General features: G+C 40.1%; 1 protein-coding gene across 1 annotated transcript in view; it reads right to left on the reverse strand.

Annotated features, from left to right (window-relative positions):
• Positions 1 to 15157, reverse strand: part of FRMPD1 (FERM and PDZ domain containing 1) — a 102336-nt gene that overhangs the window by 27460 nt on the left and 59719 nt on the right. Inside the window, exons 3-4 of the mRNA XM_070480244.1 lie at positions 4267 to 4424; positions 3320 to 3422 (exon numbers count right to left, since the gene is read on the reverse strand). Coding sequence (XP_070336345.1) covers positions 3320 to 3422; positions 4267 to 4424 — 261 coding nt within the window. The remainder of the gene's footprint in view (positions 1 to 3319; positions 3423 to 4266; positions 4425 to 15157) is intronic.

The raw sequence follows: 15157 nt of genomic DNA on the forward strand, positions 1-15157 counted from the left end.
TGACCACTAGCTAGGTTTATGTCCAAAATATTTTTGAAGAGAAAACAGCAATAACACAGATAACTTAGGTTGCTATTTCAGAAAACTTGGCTAAATATCCATGAAACAGAATAAAAGAATGTGGATAACACTTATCAGATTAAAGCCAATCAGTTTATGGTGTTTGAGTGAACAAAGTCAGTGTAATGAACACAATCATGTAATCAAATAGTAGACATTTTTGTTTTGTTATAATCTCTTAGGTTCCAAAGGTGATCAAATCAACTAGATAAGCGCCAAACTTCAACTTTTTTGAGGATAGAACTGAAAAACTGACTCAAGTTTTTCTTTTCCTTTGTCATTGCTACATAGAAAAGCAGCTTGCAAAACAAATAGATTTGATTTCTTGCAATATGAACACTGAGGCCTATTTCTGCCGTGTGTTACTGCCTCAAACAGATAAACTCAACCCAAGGTTTCCAAGGGTCTGAAGACTGCCTCTTACCCACTTTATATAAGAACAGGTCTTTTCCAACAGCAAACCAACACCCAGGAGGTCTCAAAAGGAGAGTTTGGCCTTGTGGAGAATGGGAGAAATGAGAGGTTTTGCTGGTTTTCTGTTTGCTTGGTTGTTTTCCTTCTGTAAATGGTACCGACCCTGGGAACGATGCTACAAACGTAAGCCGTCCCGGCACTCCCACGCAAGGCATGTGGCCGAGAGTGCAGGGGCAAGCAAACGTGGGGTCACATCCCTGCTCGGCCGCCTTCGGTGGCTCCTCCTGCCAGGAGGAAAATAACCTGCTGTGTCAGCACCAAGACCCTCCATCATCCCCTGGCCCTCACTTGTCAGAACTTGGTCTCGGCACCCGGTGCCTTAGACAAACTGAAGCACTCAGCACCCCCAGCCAGGGGCTCCGCCTGATCACTTGACTCGTCTGCCCTTCGCCTCCATCTCTGAGGCACAAATTCTGCCCAGCATTTAAGGTAGAATTTGGCCAGCTGAAATACTTCTGGACACTTCTATGTTTTGTCGAACCACAACGTCCTCACAAGTTGGAGGAATCTCCAGCGTTTACCACCCCTTCCCCCTGTTTCTCTCTCTGTTTTAAATTAATTAACTAACTCATTTATTATTTCCGGCTATGCTGGATCTTCACTGCTGCACACGGGCTGCTCTAGTTGCGGTGGGAGAGGAATCGTCTCCAGCCGCACGCGTGGGCTTCTCACCGCGATGACTGCTCCTGTTGTTTCAGTAGCTGTGGCACAAGGGATCTAGTGCGCAGGCTCAGAGTGGACTTAGCCACTCTGTGACACACGGGATCTCCCCTGATCAGGCATCAAATTCACGTCCCCTACATCGCAAGGCGGACTTTCAACCACTGGACCAGCAGGGAAGTCCTCTCCGGCTTCTCCGGATGCCCTGTCTACCCCCCATCTCAGTGGGGTTTACATGACTTGTATCTGCACTATAAGCCCAAGTATCAGGGACTGGAGTCCCTTCCCCAACAGGGTTCCTTGCCCAGTGAACTGATCTGAGTTCAATGTTACCTAAACACCCAAATTCTAGTCTACTGTTTTAAATTGTGAATAATTTATTAGTCAGACTTCGCTCTAACTTGGCAGAGATATTAGTGGCACTGAAAATGTGAAACCCATTTGCTGGAATTGAGAAACTCTTTGAGAAAAATCACCCAATAATTGAGAAAGCAAACTTCACAATTTGCATAACCGTATTTCATTTTTAAAACTGAAATCATCAAATCCTTTCCCTGGCTGCCCCACCCACTCACCTGAGCCTGGCAATCCTATTTTCTATACTTTGATGGGATCTCTGTCAATCTTACACTGTGTGTGTTTCCCCACAGTGAGACTGTGGGCTTCCTGAGGGCAGAAACTGCATCCACGTTTACATTTTCTTTCTCTGACTTTGCTGTTACTGCCTGTGACTCAGCATGCGCCGCACACAACAAGCCCTCAGAAAGGAAAACCACCACTCACCAAAAGGCACAAACTCAAGTACAAACTTGAAGCATCTTCAAGGTGACTTTGCTCTATTTCTCATTTCCCTTTATTTATACTAAAGTCACTCAAACAGAGTTGGGTGGAAGTTTTAAAAGACAAAGCCTGCATCGACCTGTAGGACGTCTGTCAGGCCTCCTCACTCCTGTTACTGATTTCCTCTGTCTTAAAACTTAAGCTGTCAGTGCCAACCACATTCACTTGTTTCATTGAGCACCTGCTCTATGCCTGGTCTCAAGGTGATCACAGCCAAGGCAGAAAGTGAGGCATTCACAAAAATCACCATGACACCAGGTCAAAGGTGGCGGGTGCCATATCAATGGAACTACATACATATCAAGCAGGCTACACCTAGGAGATTTAGGAAGAGATGTTAAAAGTGTTAAAGAACAACAAGTAGATTTAGCATCGATTTAGTCCAATCTTTGCCATATGTTACAACAGCCTTGCACATCCATAAGGGATAAAAGTGTTAGTTGCTTAGTCATCTCCGACTCTTTGTGACCCCCACAGACTGTAGCCCATGAGGCTCCTCTGTCCACGGAATTCTCCACGCAAGAATATTGGAGTGGGGAGTCATTTCCTTCTTCAGGGAATCTTTAACAACGCTATATTATACATCCTTAACGGGTTCATTGGAGGGACTGATGCTGATGCTGAAGCTCCAATACTTTGGCCACCTCATGCGAAGAGTTGAAAAGACCCTGATGCTGGGAGGGATTGGGGGCAGGAGAAGGGGACGACAGAGGATAAGATGGCTGGATGGCATCACCGACTTGATGGGCATGAGTTTGAGTAAACTCCAGGAGTTGGTGATGGACAGGGAGGCCTGGCGTGCTGCGATTCATGGGGTTGGAAAGAGTCGGAGATGACTGAGCGACTGAACTGACTAAGGGGTGAGTGAAGTCGCTGAGTCGTGTCTGACTCTTTGCGACCCCATGGACTGTAGCCTACCAGGCTCCTCCGTTAATGGGATTTTCCAGGCAAGAGTACTGGAGTGGGTTGCCATTTCCTTCTCCAACTTAAGGGGTAGGGCCTATGTATTATTCATAATTACATTCCCCGCAGCACCTAGCACAGTGTTTTGGGCCCTGCAGGGGGCTGATGAATGTAGGACCTGTGCCTCCTAATCCTATTTATAGGCAGATGAAAGGGAGCAGAGAGGAACTGAGATGGAATTCTAAAACAAGGCTCTTGTTGCTGCTTTAAAGGAGCCTGGACCTTACTTAAATCACAAAGGATCAGCTATGCCCTTCTGTCACTCATTCTTGCTCTGTAATAATCTGCGCGACTCTCTGGATGATGGAAGACAATTTAGTACCTCAGAATATTGACTGCTCGTTCACAGGAAAGGTCTTCGGCAGGCTCGTCGTTCATCTGGAGGATCTGATCACCAGGGAAAAGTTTACCGTGAGCAGAGCCGCCTGTTGGAGAGAAAAGAAAATAGCTGGTGCTCATGCCAGGAGGGCCCAGACCCAGCGTGTCACAGTCACTCAGCTGAATGGCAGCCTGATCCGGTCTCGGGGCACCGCTCACTCCCACCCCTAGCCAGACTTGGGCTCACATGGATCTCAGTTTCCCCGTTTACAAATCTTGGATAATATACCTACCATCCATCACCTTCAAGGGGTGTTAGGAGGCTGTCCAAGGAAAGAGGACTAGCAGAAGAAATCCCTGCATCAACAGAGCCAGCCAACAAATCTACTACATTCATCTCTAAAGAAATCTGGTGTGTGTGTGTGTGTGTGTGTAAGTTCAGATTAATAGATTTTAACTGGTCCCAGATCTCACATCAACACATAACTGAATAATGAAGACAGACTCGAGACATTCCCAACCTGCTCCTCTTCCCCTGATACAGCCTATATTTTACAGAGACTCAAGTGAAAACAAATCAATAATTTCTATTACTGTCTGACCAGAAACTCTCCCCAGCTCAGAGCATGCAGGGTTCAGAGAGGAGGGTCTGTTGATCCCAAAGCTGTCACTGTTTTGGCGACTGGCCAGGGGGCCACGGATGGGCAAAGCCTCAGCCGAGGCCAGTGGACCTGCGATGCAGGTCAGCAGGCGCACTGGGGCTCACCTTCCCTGTGCCATAGGAAGGTGCAGAGCCCCAGACAGAATTAGGTCAAAATGACACGTGCTCTTTCTAACTTCCTGGGGTAGCATTTTCTGCATTATGTTACAGCACAGAGATATGGGAAGAGAGCCAGGGATAATCCCCCACAAAAAGCCCAAGTCCTTTCTTGTTTCCCAGTCAGCCCCTACCTGCTGTGACGGACACCACTGTGAGGGGAAGGCTCTCGGAGATGTGAAATCCATAGTCTTGGAGGAGGGTGTCTTTGTCTATTTTTACTGTGTGTTTCACAGGGATGATGGTCTGGGTTGGGATCCCGGGGGGCCCATCAGCTGTGGCAACTTTAGCCCTGGAAGAGAAGGAGTGTGTAAGAGACAGCGAGGGGAATCTAGTGGGTGGCACAAACCAGGTCAGCCCCAAACACCCTGGAGAAGGAAGCTGCAGGGCTGAGTGGACACTAACTCTTCCCTCGAGAGAGAGAGAGAAGACACAAACAGCAGCAACTAAAACAGCAGGACACAGACCATGCTCTGGAAGACAAGTCACAAAGGGCTGTGAGTGTGCAAAGAAGAGGCGGGGCAGTTTTAACTTTGTGGGGATAGAGGAGGAGGAATCAGGCAAGTATTTGCTACCTGGAAGAGATGAGAGATTTCGAGGATATATCTACCCAGCCCAAATCCTGGCATAAGGAAGATATTCAGTAACTGCTGCTGAGTGGATGGATGCATGGATGCATGGATGGATAGATTGATGGATCCATGGATGGATGGATGGATGGATGGATGGATGGATGGATGGACAGACAGGCAACCCAGGCAGGGGGCACTGCTTCAGCAGAGGTACAAAAGAGGAAAAACATGGACTGTGAATAGGAGCAAGCAGTTGCTCAGTTTGGATGTCTGATGATGACTCATTTTTATAGGTGAATTGTTTCTTTGGTGATTTTTTCTCTTTTTTCCAATATAAAATCCCAGAGAGCACAAACTCCCTCTATATTAATTGTTAAAAATATGTGTGTTTTCAGTATATCTAAAAGCAGATAAGTTGAAAGTTGTGTCTTCTATCGCTCAATACCACAAAGTGAATTTACGAGCTATTTTTCATTTGTGGCAAATGGCTTTTGTCTTCTAAGGGTCAGTGGTTCTTTCTAAGGAAGATCATATAGTGAGATATAAGGTGTTTATTGTCATTATACACAACAGAAATGTGGAGGAGTAACAGCTTCCTTGGGGCTCTGCAGTTAAGGTTTTTCATTTATTCTCATCCATTTACCAAATACTGTCAGGAACTCTATCTAATGCAATAGGACCTCACTTATCTGAAAAGCACCTCTCTGTCATTTATAATAATCTCAAGTTTCAACAAGGACCAGGAAATATATTTTTTAAAGCTGCCTCAAAAAACATGCATGTGACAAGTCCAAGCACAAAGCCATATTATGCACATTACCCATAAAGGAGCTCCCTTAGGAACAAAGAAAGGATTTCTCCTAGGCAAGCACATGGGTAGTACTGAGAAGTATTAGAAGCCAGACCTAACAAGAGAGAAGAGACAGAAAACTCTGATAATTTATACTGAATAAAACCATAGGTATTCCTGATTTAAAAAGAAAAACTTAAAGCTTTGAAAGGAACTCTCTAAATAAAATAAATAGTATAGTACACTGAAAAACAAAAATCAACATTTGTGTTCATTTGAAAAAGCAACAGGAAGGACACCCTAGACACTACTCCTATTTAAGTGGCAGGAGAAATGCCTGGAATAGTTATTGGAGAAGGAAAAATGATAAGAGGAATAATAAGCATACCTTTCTTTTCCCCCCAAACAGATGACAATCTACACTGAGAAAATGATCCACAAAAAGAATTGCTAGTACTTAAAAAATAAGTTTAGTGGAGTTGTAGGAAAAAATACATAAAACACAGCCACGAAAAGCATCCTACAATCTATTAAAGACAGAATAGCTGAATGTGTATTAGGAGCTAGGTTTTCTTAAAAAGTTGATGTAATAACAGAAGACACAAGTAATACTGATGCTGGATTCCTGGTTGGGAAGATTACAGATTCGAAAATGAACATAAGTACTGAATGAAAATATAAACTTGATGGAATACTGGTTCAAAATCCTTCCAGATTAAAAAAAAAATCTAATAAATCGATGACAGTAAGAGTACCAGTAACAACAACAACAATAATCACTTGCAACATCCATTGAGCACGAACCACGTACCAGGCAGTCAGCTAATCTATCTTCATGCTCCTATCAGAGGGCAGCAATGATCAAAACTGCATGGCATGGTCTTTACCAATGAAGGTGAATAGAAATTCCAGAAAATCTTTTAAAATACTATGTGGCTAGCCAGAAATAGTTCAACATGGTGACAAAATCACCACACTGTGGTACTAAGCATTATACAAAGTATTAAGTTTCAAAAAGGTCAAAAGAAAGAATTACAAAAACTGGAAATAAATGTAGACCCTTTGTGCCAGCTCTGGTGAGGAGACACATTTCTAAGGATTGGAGAATTAAAGATAGGCATAAGATATAAGGGGGATGGTTTGAATGTGAAATTTCAATAACCAATACATAAATACAAAGAAATAAAAAATTGGATAACTACAAAGAAAAGCACAAAGAGAAATTTAAGTGAAAAAAAGGTTTTAACTTCTTCTTATAAACAAAAATTAACTAAAACAGATCACAGATCTAAATATGAGAGCTAAAATTATACAACTCTTAGTAGAAAATATAAGAATATACCTTTGTGACTTCTGTGTCATTTTAGATACGACGCTGAAAGCACAAGCAACAAATGAAAACATAAATAAACTGAACTTCACAGTTGAAAATTTTGTACTTCAAAGGACACTACTGAAAAAGTGAAAAGGCAATGCCCAAAGCAGGAGGAAATATTTGCAAACCACATATCTAACGGGACTTCCCTGGTGGCTCAGACTGTGAAAGAAACTGCCTGGGATACAGGAGACTTGTCTTCCATCCCTGGGTTGGCAAGATCGGCTAGAGAAGGGAATGACTACCCGCTCCAGTATTCTTGCCTGGAGAATTCCATGGGAAGCCTGGCGGGCTACAGTCCATGGGGTTGCAAAGAGTCAGATAAGGACCTGGTACCTAGACTATATAAAGAATTTTTATAATACAGTTAAACAAAAAAGACAAATGACCCAAATAAAAATTGGGTGAAAGATGTGAATAGACATTTCACCAAAAAAAATATATACAGTCAATAAGGACATGAAAAGATCATTAGCGGTTATGGAAATACAAATCAAAACTACAGTGACATACCACTTCACACCCACTAGAATGGCTATAATCAAAAAGATAGATCAAGTGCTGACTAAGATGTGGAGAAAAATGAAACCCTCATATAGTCTCACAATTCCTTAACAGACTAAACACTGAATGACCCAGCAATTCCACTCCTAGGCATACATCCAAGAAAACTGAAAAGCATATGCCCACACAAAATTTGCACACAAGTGTTCATAACAACTTTACTTATAATAGCTTAGCTCCAAAGTGGAACCAATCTAAGTGTACCTCAACTAATGACAAAAACAATATTCTAGAGCAGAGTATTATTCAGAAATACAAAGGAATGAAATACTGATATGTACTATAACATGGATAAAACTTGAATACATCATACTAAATGAAAGAAGTCAGTCACAAAAGACCACATATTGTATGATGCCATTCATGTGCTATGTCCAGAATAGATAAATCTATAGCGACAGAAAGTAGATTAGTGATAGCCTAGGGCTGGGGAAGGAGGGTTCAGAAAGGAAATAGAGAGTGACTGCTAATACATTCAGAGTTTCTTGTTGGGGTGATGAAACTTTCCAAAATTTATTGTTGTGGTGGTCTTACATCCCTGTGAAAACACTAAAAATTAGTGTGTTGTACATTTTAAGTGAGTGAACTGCATGGTATGCAACATATAGACAGAGCTGTTAGAAACAAGTAAATCAACTTATAAAATCCTGGAGGGAAAAAGCTTACAATAAAAATATATGCAGAATGGACATAAAAACATGCAGTAAATACCCAGACTTCACATCCTCAAAGCAAGTGAGTGGAAAACTCACACATGAAGAAATAAAGCTGGTAAATAACAGAAAATGTACAACTCTGGTGATTAAAGAAGAACAATTGAATGGACTACAGAGAACTATTACATGTCACTAAAACACCACATAGGAATAAAAATAATAAAGTCCAACATGTGTGGGCCCTGGGATTTAAGGGTGACCATATAAATTGGCTGCTTACTCTCTTTGGAAAGTCATCAGGGAAATTACAATATGAATTTAAAATTTGATCATTTTCTTTGACCTTCTGTTACCATTCTGAATAACATTCCTCAAAGTAATACGCATCCCCCTAAAATAAAAAATACTGTCTGCACTAGACTATGAGTTCCTAGAAGACAAACATTCCCTTGTATCATAAAGCCCTAGAACAGAGTAGGAGCTCAAAACACCCTGGCAATTGAGTATTCAAAAATATTTACCATAGCTTTATTTAGAATAGTTGAAAAAATTGAAACCACCCAACAGAGAATAGATAAATCAAGCATAGTAAGGAATTGCCCCAAGATTCTACAACAATGAAGGAGCACAAGCCTGTGAAACTTAGACATACATGGAAACATAGCTTAGAAAACATTCTTCCACAGCGTCTTCTAAACTGCCCAAACCCCTTTGTGTGGATTATTCTGCCCTTACAACTCCCCATCACCTGCAGGATAAAAGTTAAACTCCTCAACCTTACCCTCTTGGTCTTTTGTCTTTAGGTCTCAGGTCCCAGCCAACATTCTCCGCCCACTCTCCTTCCCAGGCCTTCACTCCAGCCTAACCTTACCCGCTGCACCAGTTTTACATCTGGGCTTCAGTTCATGCAGCTGCCTCACAGGAAACTGTGAGGCCAATCAAAATCCAGCTCAAATGCGACCTCTTCCAAAGATTCTCCTCTGATTTCCTAGCTAGACATAAGTTCACTCATCTCTGAGCCCTTCTAGCCTTGAGCACCTCAACTGTCTGTGATAGCTATTTGATTCCATATATCATCACCCCGCATAGACTGCAAATTCTCAGAATTCAGGAACCATTTTTTATCCACCTCTGTATTTCTCACTGTACCAAGTGAAGAACTTTGCCCATAGAAAGCATCTCTGCTTATTAGGTGAATATATGAGCAAAATACTGAATATAGAGAGCATGATACAAAATAGTACACCTAATATGATTAGTAAAGGTGGAAATGTATATATAGCATTAATAAATAGTAGTAAATTTGAATATGACAGACTTCAATGTTTGTCATTTGTCCTGTAAGTTTGCTTAATTTGATATACAGCTCAACATTTTGACTATGACTCCTAATCAGGACCCATCTTCTCCATATCCCAGAGCTCAATAAATCTATCTGGAGAACAGTGCTCAGTTGCTCAAGACATACTCCTGGGAGTAATCTGACTTTACCCTGCTCTCACCCCTAGTATCCCATCAGTCATGACATCAAAACTCTCTAAAGATGCCCATTTCTCTCTATCTCCATGACCACCATTCTATTTCAGGACCTTGTCACCTGTCCTACAGACAGATTTCTCTAAGTGTCTCCTAGCTGGTCTCCCCACTTTTTGTTCTTTTTTTAAAAAATATATTTATTCATTTGGCTGTGCCGAGTCTTAGTTGCGGCATGCAGAATCGTTTAGTTGTGGCATGCGAACTCTGAATTGCAGCATGTGGGATCTAGTTCCTTGATCGGTGATTGAATCCAGGCCCCTTGAATTGCAAGCATAGAGTCTTAGCCACTAGACCACCAGGGAAGTCCCTCCCCACTTTTCATTCTTGTCTCACCTAAATGATTCTCCATCCAGCAACTAGATTGATATTCTATTAATAGCTGCAATCCTGCTCATATGTCTGTCCTGACTGAATGACTTAATCCAGAAACCTTAGTATGGCATAAAACAGCCCCTGCTCGCCACTGAAGTCTCTACAACCAAGCCATTCACTCTCTCAATACTTTTGTTCCAGCCAGACAAGCCCCCTTGGAGTTCCTCAAACACACAAGGTCTTCCTTCTGGCCAGAATATCGCCCAGCCCTTGACACAGCTCTCAAAACACCCTACCGTACACTTCACCTGCACAGCTCCTACTCAATCTTCTGTTTTTGGCAGAAATATCCCTCTCCCTCTGCTGAACCTGTACACAAAATCGGTACATCACTTCTTGAAACACACATCATATTTGTAATGACCAGTGTGAAGTCTCCTGTCCTTTCTAGACAATAGCTCCTATAGCACAACTATATCTTTCTTGCCCCCACGTGCTGAATTCAATGCTAGGCATAGAGTAAGGCTTAATAAATGTTTAGAGGACAAAAGAAAAATACAAACCTTACCACACGGTTAGAACAGAATTCATTTGGATGCTTTTCAAGTGAGTAGCCTTCATTTATCTGACTTTTCCATTTGGAAGGGTGTGCTCCCCAACAATGGGAGACAAACGAGGCCCCGCCGTGTTGACTAATCTCTGGACAGCGTCAGGAGCTTTGGCCCAGAGTCTGGATTTGACATTTTCCCTGAAGGCCGCATCTAGGCTTTTGTTTGGAAAGGGATTGCTTAAAGACAGGACGAAGCCATAGTCTCTCGTCAAAAAAAATGTTCGACAGGGAACTGAAGGAAATGATCTCTGCAGCAAAATTTCCTCCTCTGAAGAATCTTATAAATATCAAACTAAGCGCTGACAATCCAAGACCCTCTGTCTGCTGCCTCTGTAACGGTTTTAAGTCATAAATCTGAGATCATTCCTGTGGTTTTACATCGGAACAGCATAAGACTTGGCGACACTAATAGAAATCTTGTCAGATAACTGGATTCTAAGGTAGAACCGGAAAAAACATGTTAAATTCATCATGAAAATAGCCTCGGGTAGACTCATTCTATATTTTATGGGTCATAAGTTCATATTGAGCTGATCAATAACCCTGAGAAGAAAAGAAAATACCAGATGGAGACAGATTAGGCTTCAAATATTCTCTGGCTTTTTATCTGCTGTCTGATAGGCTGTGAAATATATTTTGCCTCTATCTTGTAACAGCAAAGAATTCACCTCTGACTTCCAGCAGGATGTGGAGAAACTATTTTGAATCTATGTTTAAACACTGTATTATGTTCAGGTTGAGTGATTTTAAAAGTGAACGTCTGGTATAAACTGGATTTTTAATCTAAAGTTTATTCAAAGAAAGAAGAAATAGGAGTGGCCTGTTCCAGATAGAAATTTATCTTGTAGTCAAAATCATGGGACTAGGCTTGTGGTTGTGATAGTTTCTAGAGATCACTGAATGTATATATTGTACGTACAGTGCTATAGGGCAAAAGCTTACAGCTGAGAGGAGGAGAAAGTATTCCACTGCTACTTTAAAAAGGAGGTTCAGAAGACAAGGGTGACCCTACAGATGCAGCATAGGAAATTTCTAACCTGTTCTCTTAAAATCTTTCCCTTTTGTCCATGGTCAATAGCAATAAAAAACTGGTACCTGAAATGGTCTTTCTACACCACTAGGAGTATTAGAAAGGTCAAAAATACCATTCCTATAACTAGTAAACAGACGATGGTTATAATGAACAAGCAAATTTAGAAGGAGGAAAAAACCAATAGCCAAGACTTCTGACACAAAGATGCCATGATGCATGTGTGCACATCTGTGAATAAGTATGCCTGTGTGTACATGTGTGGGTGTGTGCATATGTGTACTCATTAAACACACATGTGCACGCATTAGATAATACTAACACACATTGATATTAAGATTAAATATAAATTGAAAGAAATCTTTTTAAGCCTTGAGGTTTATAAAACCGAGCATCAAGGAGAAGGCATGAAATTCATCAAATGCCTTAGATTGTTTTAAGTCTTGACCTATAAAACCAACATTTCTAGATTACATATATGAGAATCCAGTAAATCTTACACAAAATTGTTTTAATAATACAATAAAATTATTCTAAAGTTAACATGGAAAAGGCAGATAAGAATATAAAATGGCAAATGAAGAGAATAAAAGTCTAGTTTAACAGACAATAAATATAAATAGTTTTAATACAGGTGTGTGAAAGACGGCAGTTAGATCAAGTAAACAGAATAGCTAGCCTAGGAAGAGATACAAGTTTTCACCCACAGACACAGGAATTTCATATATGATAAAACGAGACCATAAGTCAGTGAAGGAAAGGTTACTAACAGTTAATGGTGATGCAAATATTACTTATTTTGGAAAAAACCAAGCTAGATCTTTATTTCACAGCCTATACTAAAATAGACACCAAAGTAAAAACTTAAATATAAAATATCTTAAACTATTAAATTGAAAATTAATTAATTAATTATTGGATAAGGCTTTTCTAAGCTTTGAAACAATCAAAGAAATCATCAAGAGATTATCATTTAACTATATAAAAATCAAAAATTGTAGGAGACAAAAAAAAGGTATAATCAAGGAAAAAAGTATTCTATAACATGTCCTTCTCATCTCATTTTATCATCTCCCTAGTTATAGAAAGCAGTAAAGAAGATGACAATTTGGTTCAAAGCAAAATCATTAAAAATTAGTTTATAATGCAATGTCACTATGTTATAGCTTTTATTAAGTGGTTTGTATTACACTATTTTTACAGAAATTCAAAACATGTCACAGAGACTATTTGGGGGGGTTAGCTATTTCTAAAAGAGCACTGATACTGTAAATGTTATTTTTATATTGGAATGTAAAATTAAGTGGTAAAATAGCAGTCATCTTAATAATATCTGAGTAATTTTGCATTTCTACAATTATTGGTATCACTAAGCTTGCACGCACACACAGACATTCAAACTGAGTGCCACTATCTGAATTTGACTAGGGATTGTCCACTCATTTAAAATTGAAGAAATCAAAGTAACTTTGGAAGTTGACACTCTTCCCCAGAAAAAAAAAAACCATTTTAAGATGCCTTATAAAGCTCTAACATTACCCAGGTTCATAAAAATTATCAATTTGTTTAATAATATTTGGAAATGGAAATTGTTATTTTTGACTAATTTCCTCCTAGACAGTTCAATTAGTATTGGAGATAAAATTTAACTTTATGGAAAAAAAATGGCAATTATAATTAAGTAAGTACAACCAGCTGAAATGAGTAGAAGCTTTTAAAGGTCTGAAAAGATAGCAAGATTATTAAAAGATGCATGTAAACTTATGACTGCAGATTAATTTCTGTTTCCTTTTCTCTGGACAATAAAAAACACTTCAATCTATTTTTTTCATTTCTTGACCTGGCTATCAGGAAATGCAGAGCCAGTGTTTGTACTCTAATGCTAAATCCTACATCTAATTGGTTTGCAATCTATCTACAGAATTTCCAGTCTTTATTTAAAAGTTTTTATGTGTTTTAACACTATCATCAAAAATTCCATTTGGAAGAAGAAACAATGCAAAATTTAGATATATTTTAAATAAATAAAAATAAGTAATATAGTCCCTGACTGTGAAAGCCCTTAATAAAAATTTATTGAATATCTACTACATGCCATGTATGCATTCTTCTAGGGCTGAAGATACTTTTTAGACAAGACAGTTATGGTCTTTGGTCTCATATGTGGCAGGAGGGTTGGGGGAAAAGAATCATGTATTAAACAGGTGCAGGGTTAGGCAAAGAACAAGTAAACAAATGGATATATTGTTATAAAGTGCGGCAAGGAAGTAGGAGGAACTAGATGAAGACATGGACCCAGGAACAGATTGCAAAGGGGCTTGTAGGCTATGGCATGATGGCAGGCGGCCACTGAAAGGTTTGGGATGGGGTGGAGCCAGGAGCGAGCCTGTGGGACAGGAGCAGTGTGTATTTTGAAAAGCTCACTATAGCTTCAGGGTGGAGCAGAGAAGGAGTGAGTGATTATGGCAATGCCCTCTGGGGACAGAGAGCTGGACAGAGTGGAGATAGGTTTGAGGATGAACTGACAGAAGCTGCTGATGGGCTAGATACAGGGTATGAGAGAGAGGAAAATTCAGGACGACTCACAGGTCTCTCGGTTAAGCAATTCTGTGGAAGGTGGTACCATTTACTCTACTGCAGGAAAACAAATCATGCTTTTCAATTCCTGACCATTTTCAACTAATCTGAAGACAGAAGGACCCAGCTTGAATCAAGGTTGCAGGATTAGAGATGAGAAACAATTTCAATAAGACTACATGTGATTTATCCTAGAAACACAGAAATAATGCCTTCCATGGACACTTCCAGGAATCATTCCCTCTTTTTCTTCTCTCTCTAAAGCACTTGGAAAACAGATTTCCTACTAAATTCATGGGAAGATGCTCAACATCATTAGCTATCAGGAAAACACAGATCAAAACCATAATGAGATACCACTTCACACCCACTTGGATGTTTATAATAAAAAATAGCAGATAATAAGTGTTGCCAAAGGTGTGCAGACATTGGAAACCTCATATCCTGCTAGTGCAAATGCTTTGGAAAACAGCCTGGCAGTTCCTCCAAAGGTTCAACATCAAGCTGCTATATGACCCAGCTATTCTAATCCAAGTATAAATGCAAGAGAAATGAAAACATATGTTCAAATAAAAAATGTTTATAGCAGCATTACTCACAATAGCTTCCAAGTGGAAACAACTCAAGTGTACATTAACTGATGGACAAAGAAAATATACCATAATAGAATATTATTTGGCAATAAAAAGGAATGCAAGCACTGTTTACAACAGCCAAGATATGGAAGCAACCTAAATGTTCATTAACAGAGGAATGGATAAAGGAGAGGCAGAACGTATTTACAATCAAATATCACTTAGCCATCAAAAAGAATGAAATAATGTCCTTTGCAGCAATATGGATGTGGACCTTAAAGTTGTCGTTAGAAAAGACCCTGATGATGGGAAAGATTGAAGGCAGGAGGAGAAGGGTATGACAGAGGACAAGCTGGTTAGATGGCATCACAGACTCAATGGACATGGGTTTGAGCAGGCTCCAGGAGACAGTGGAGGACAGGGAGGCC

The sequence above is a fragment of the Odocoileus virginianus genome, chromosome 18 (genome assembly GCF_023699985.2).
Source record: "Odocoileus virginianus isolate 20LAN1187 ecotype Illinois chromosome 18, Ovbor_1.2, whole genome shotgun sequence".
NCBI lineage: Eukaryota > Metazoa > Chordata > Mammalia > Artiodactyla > Cervidae > Odocoileus > Odocoileus virginianus.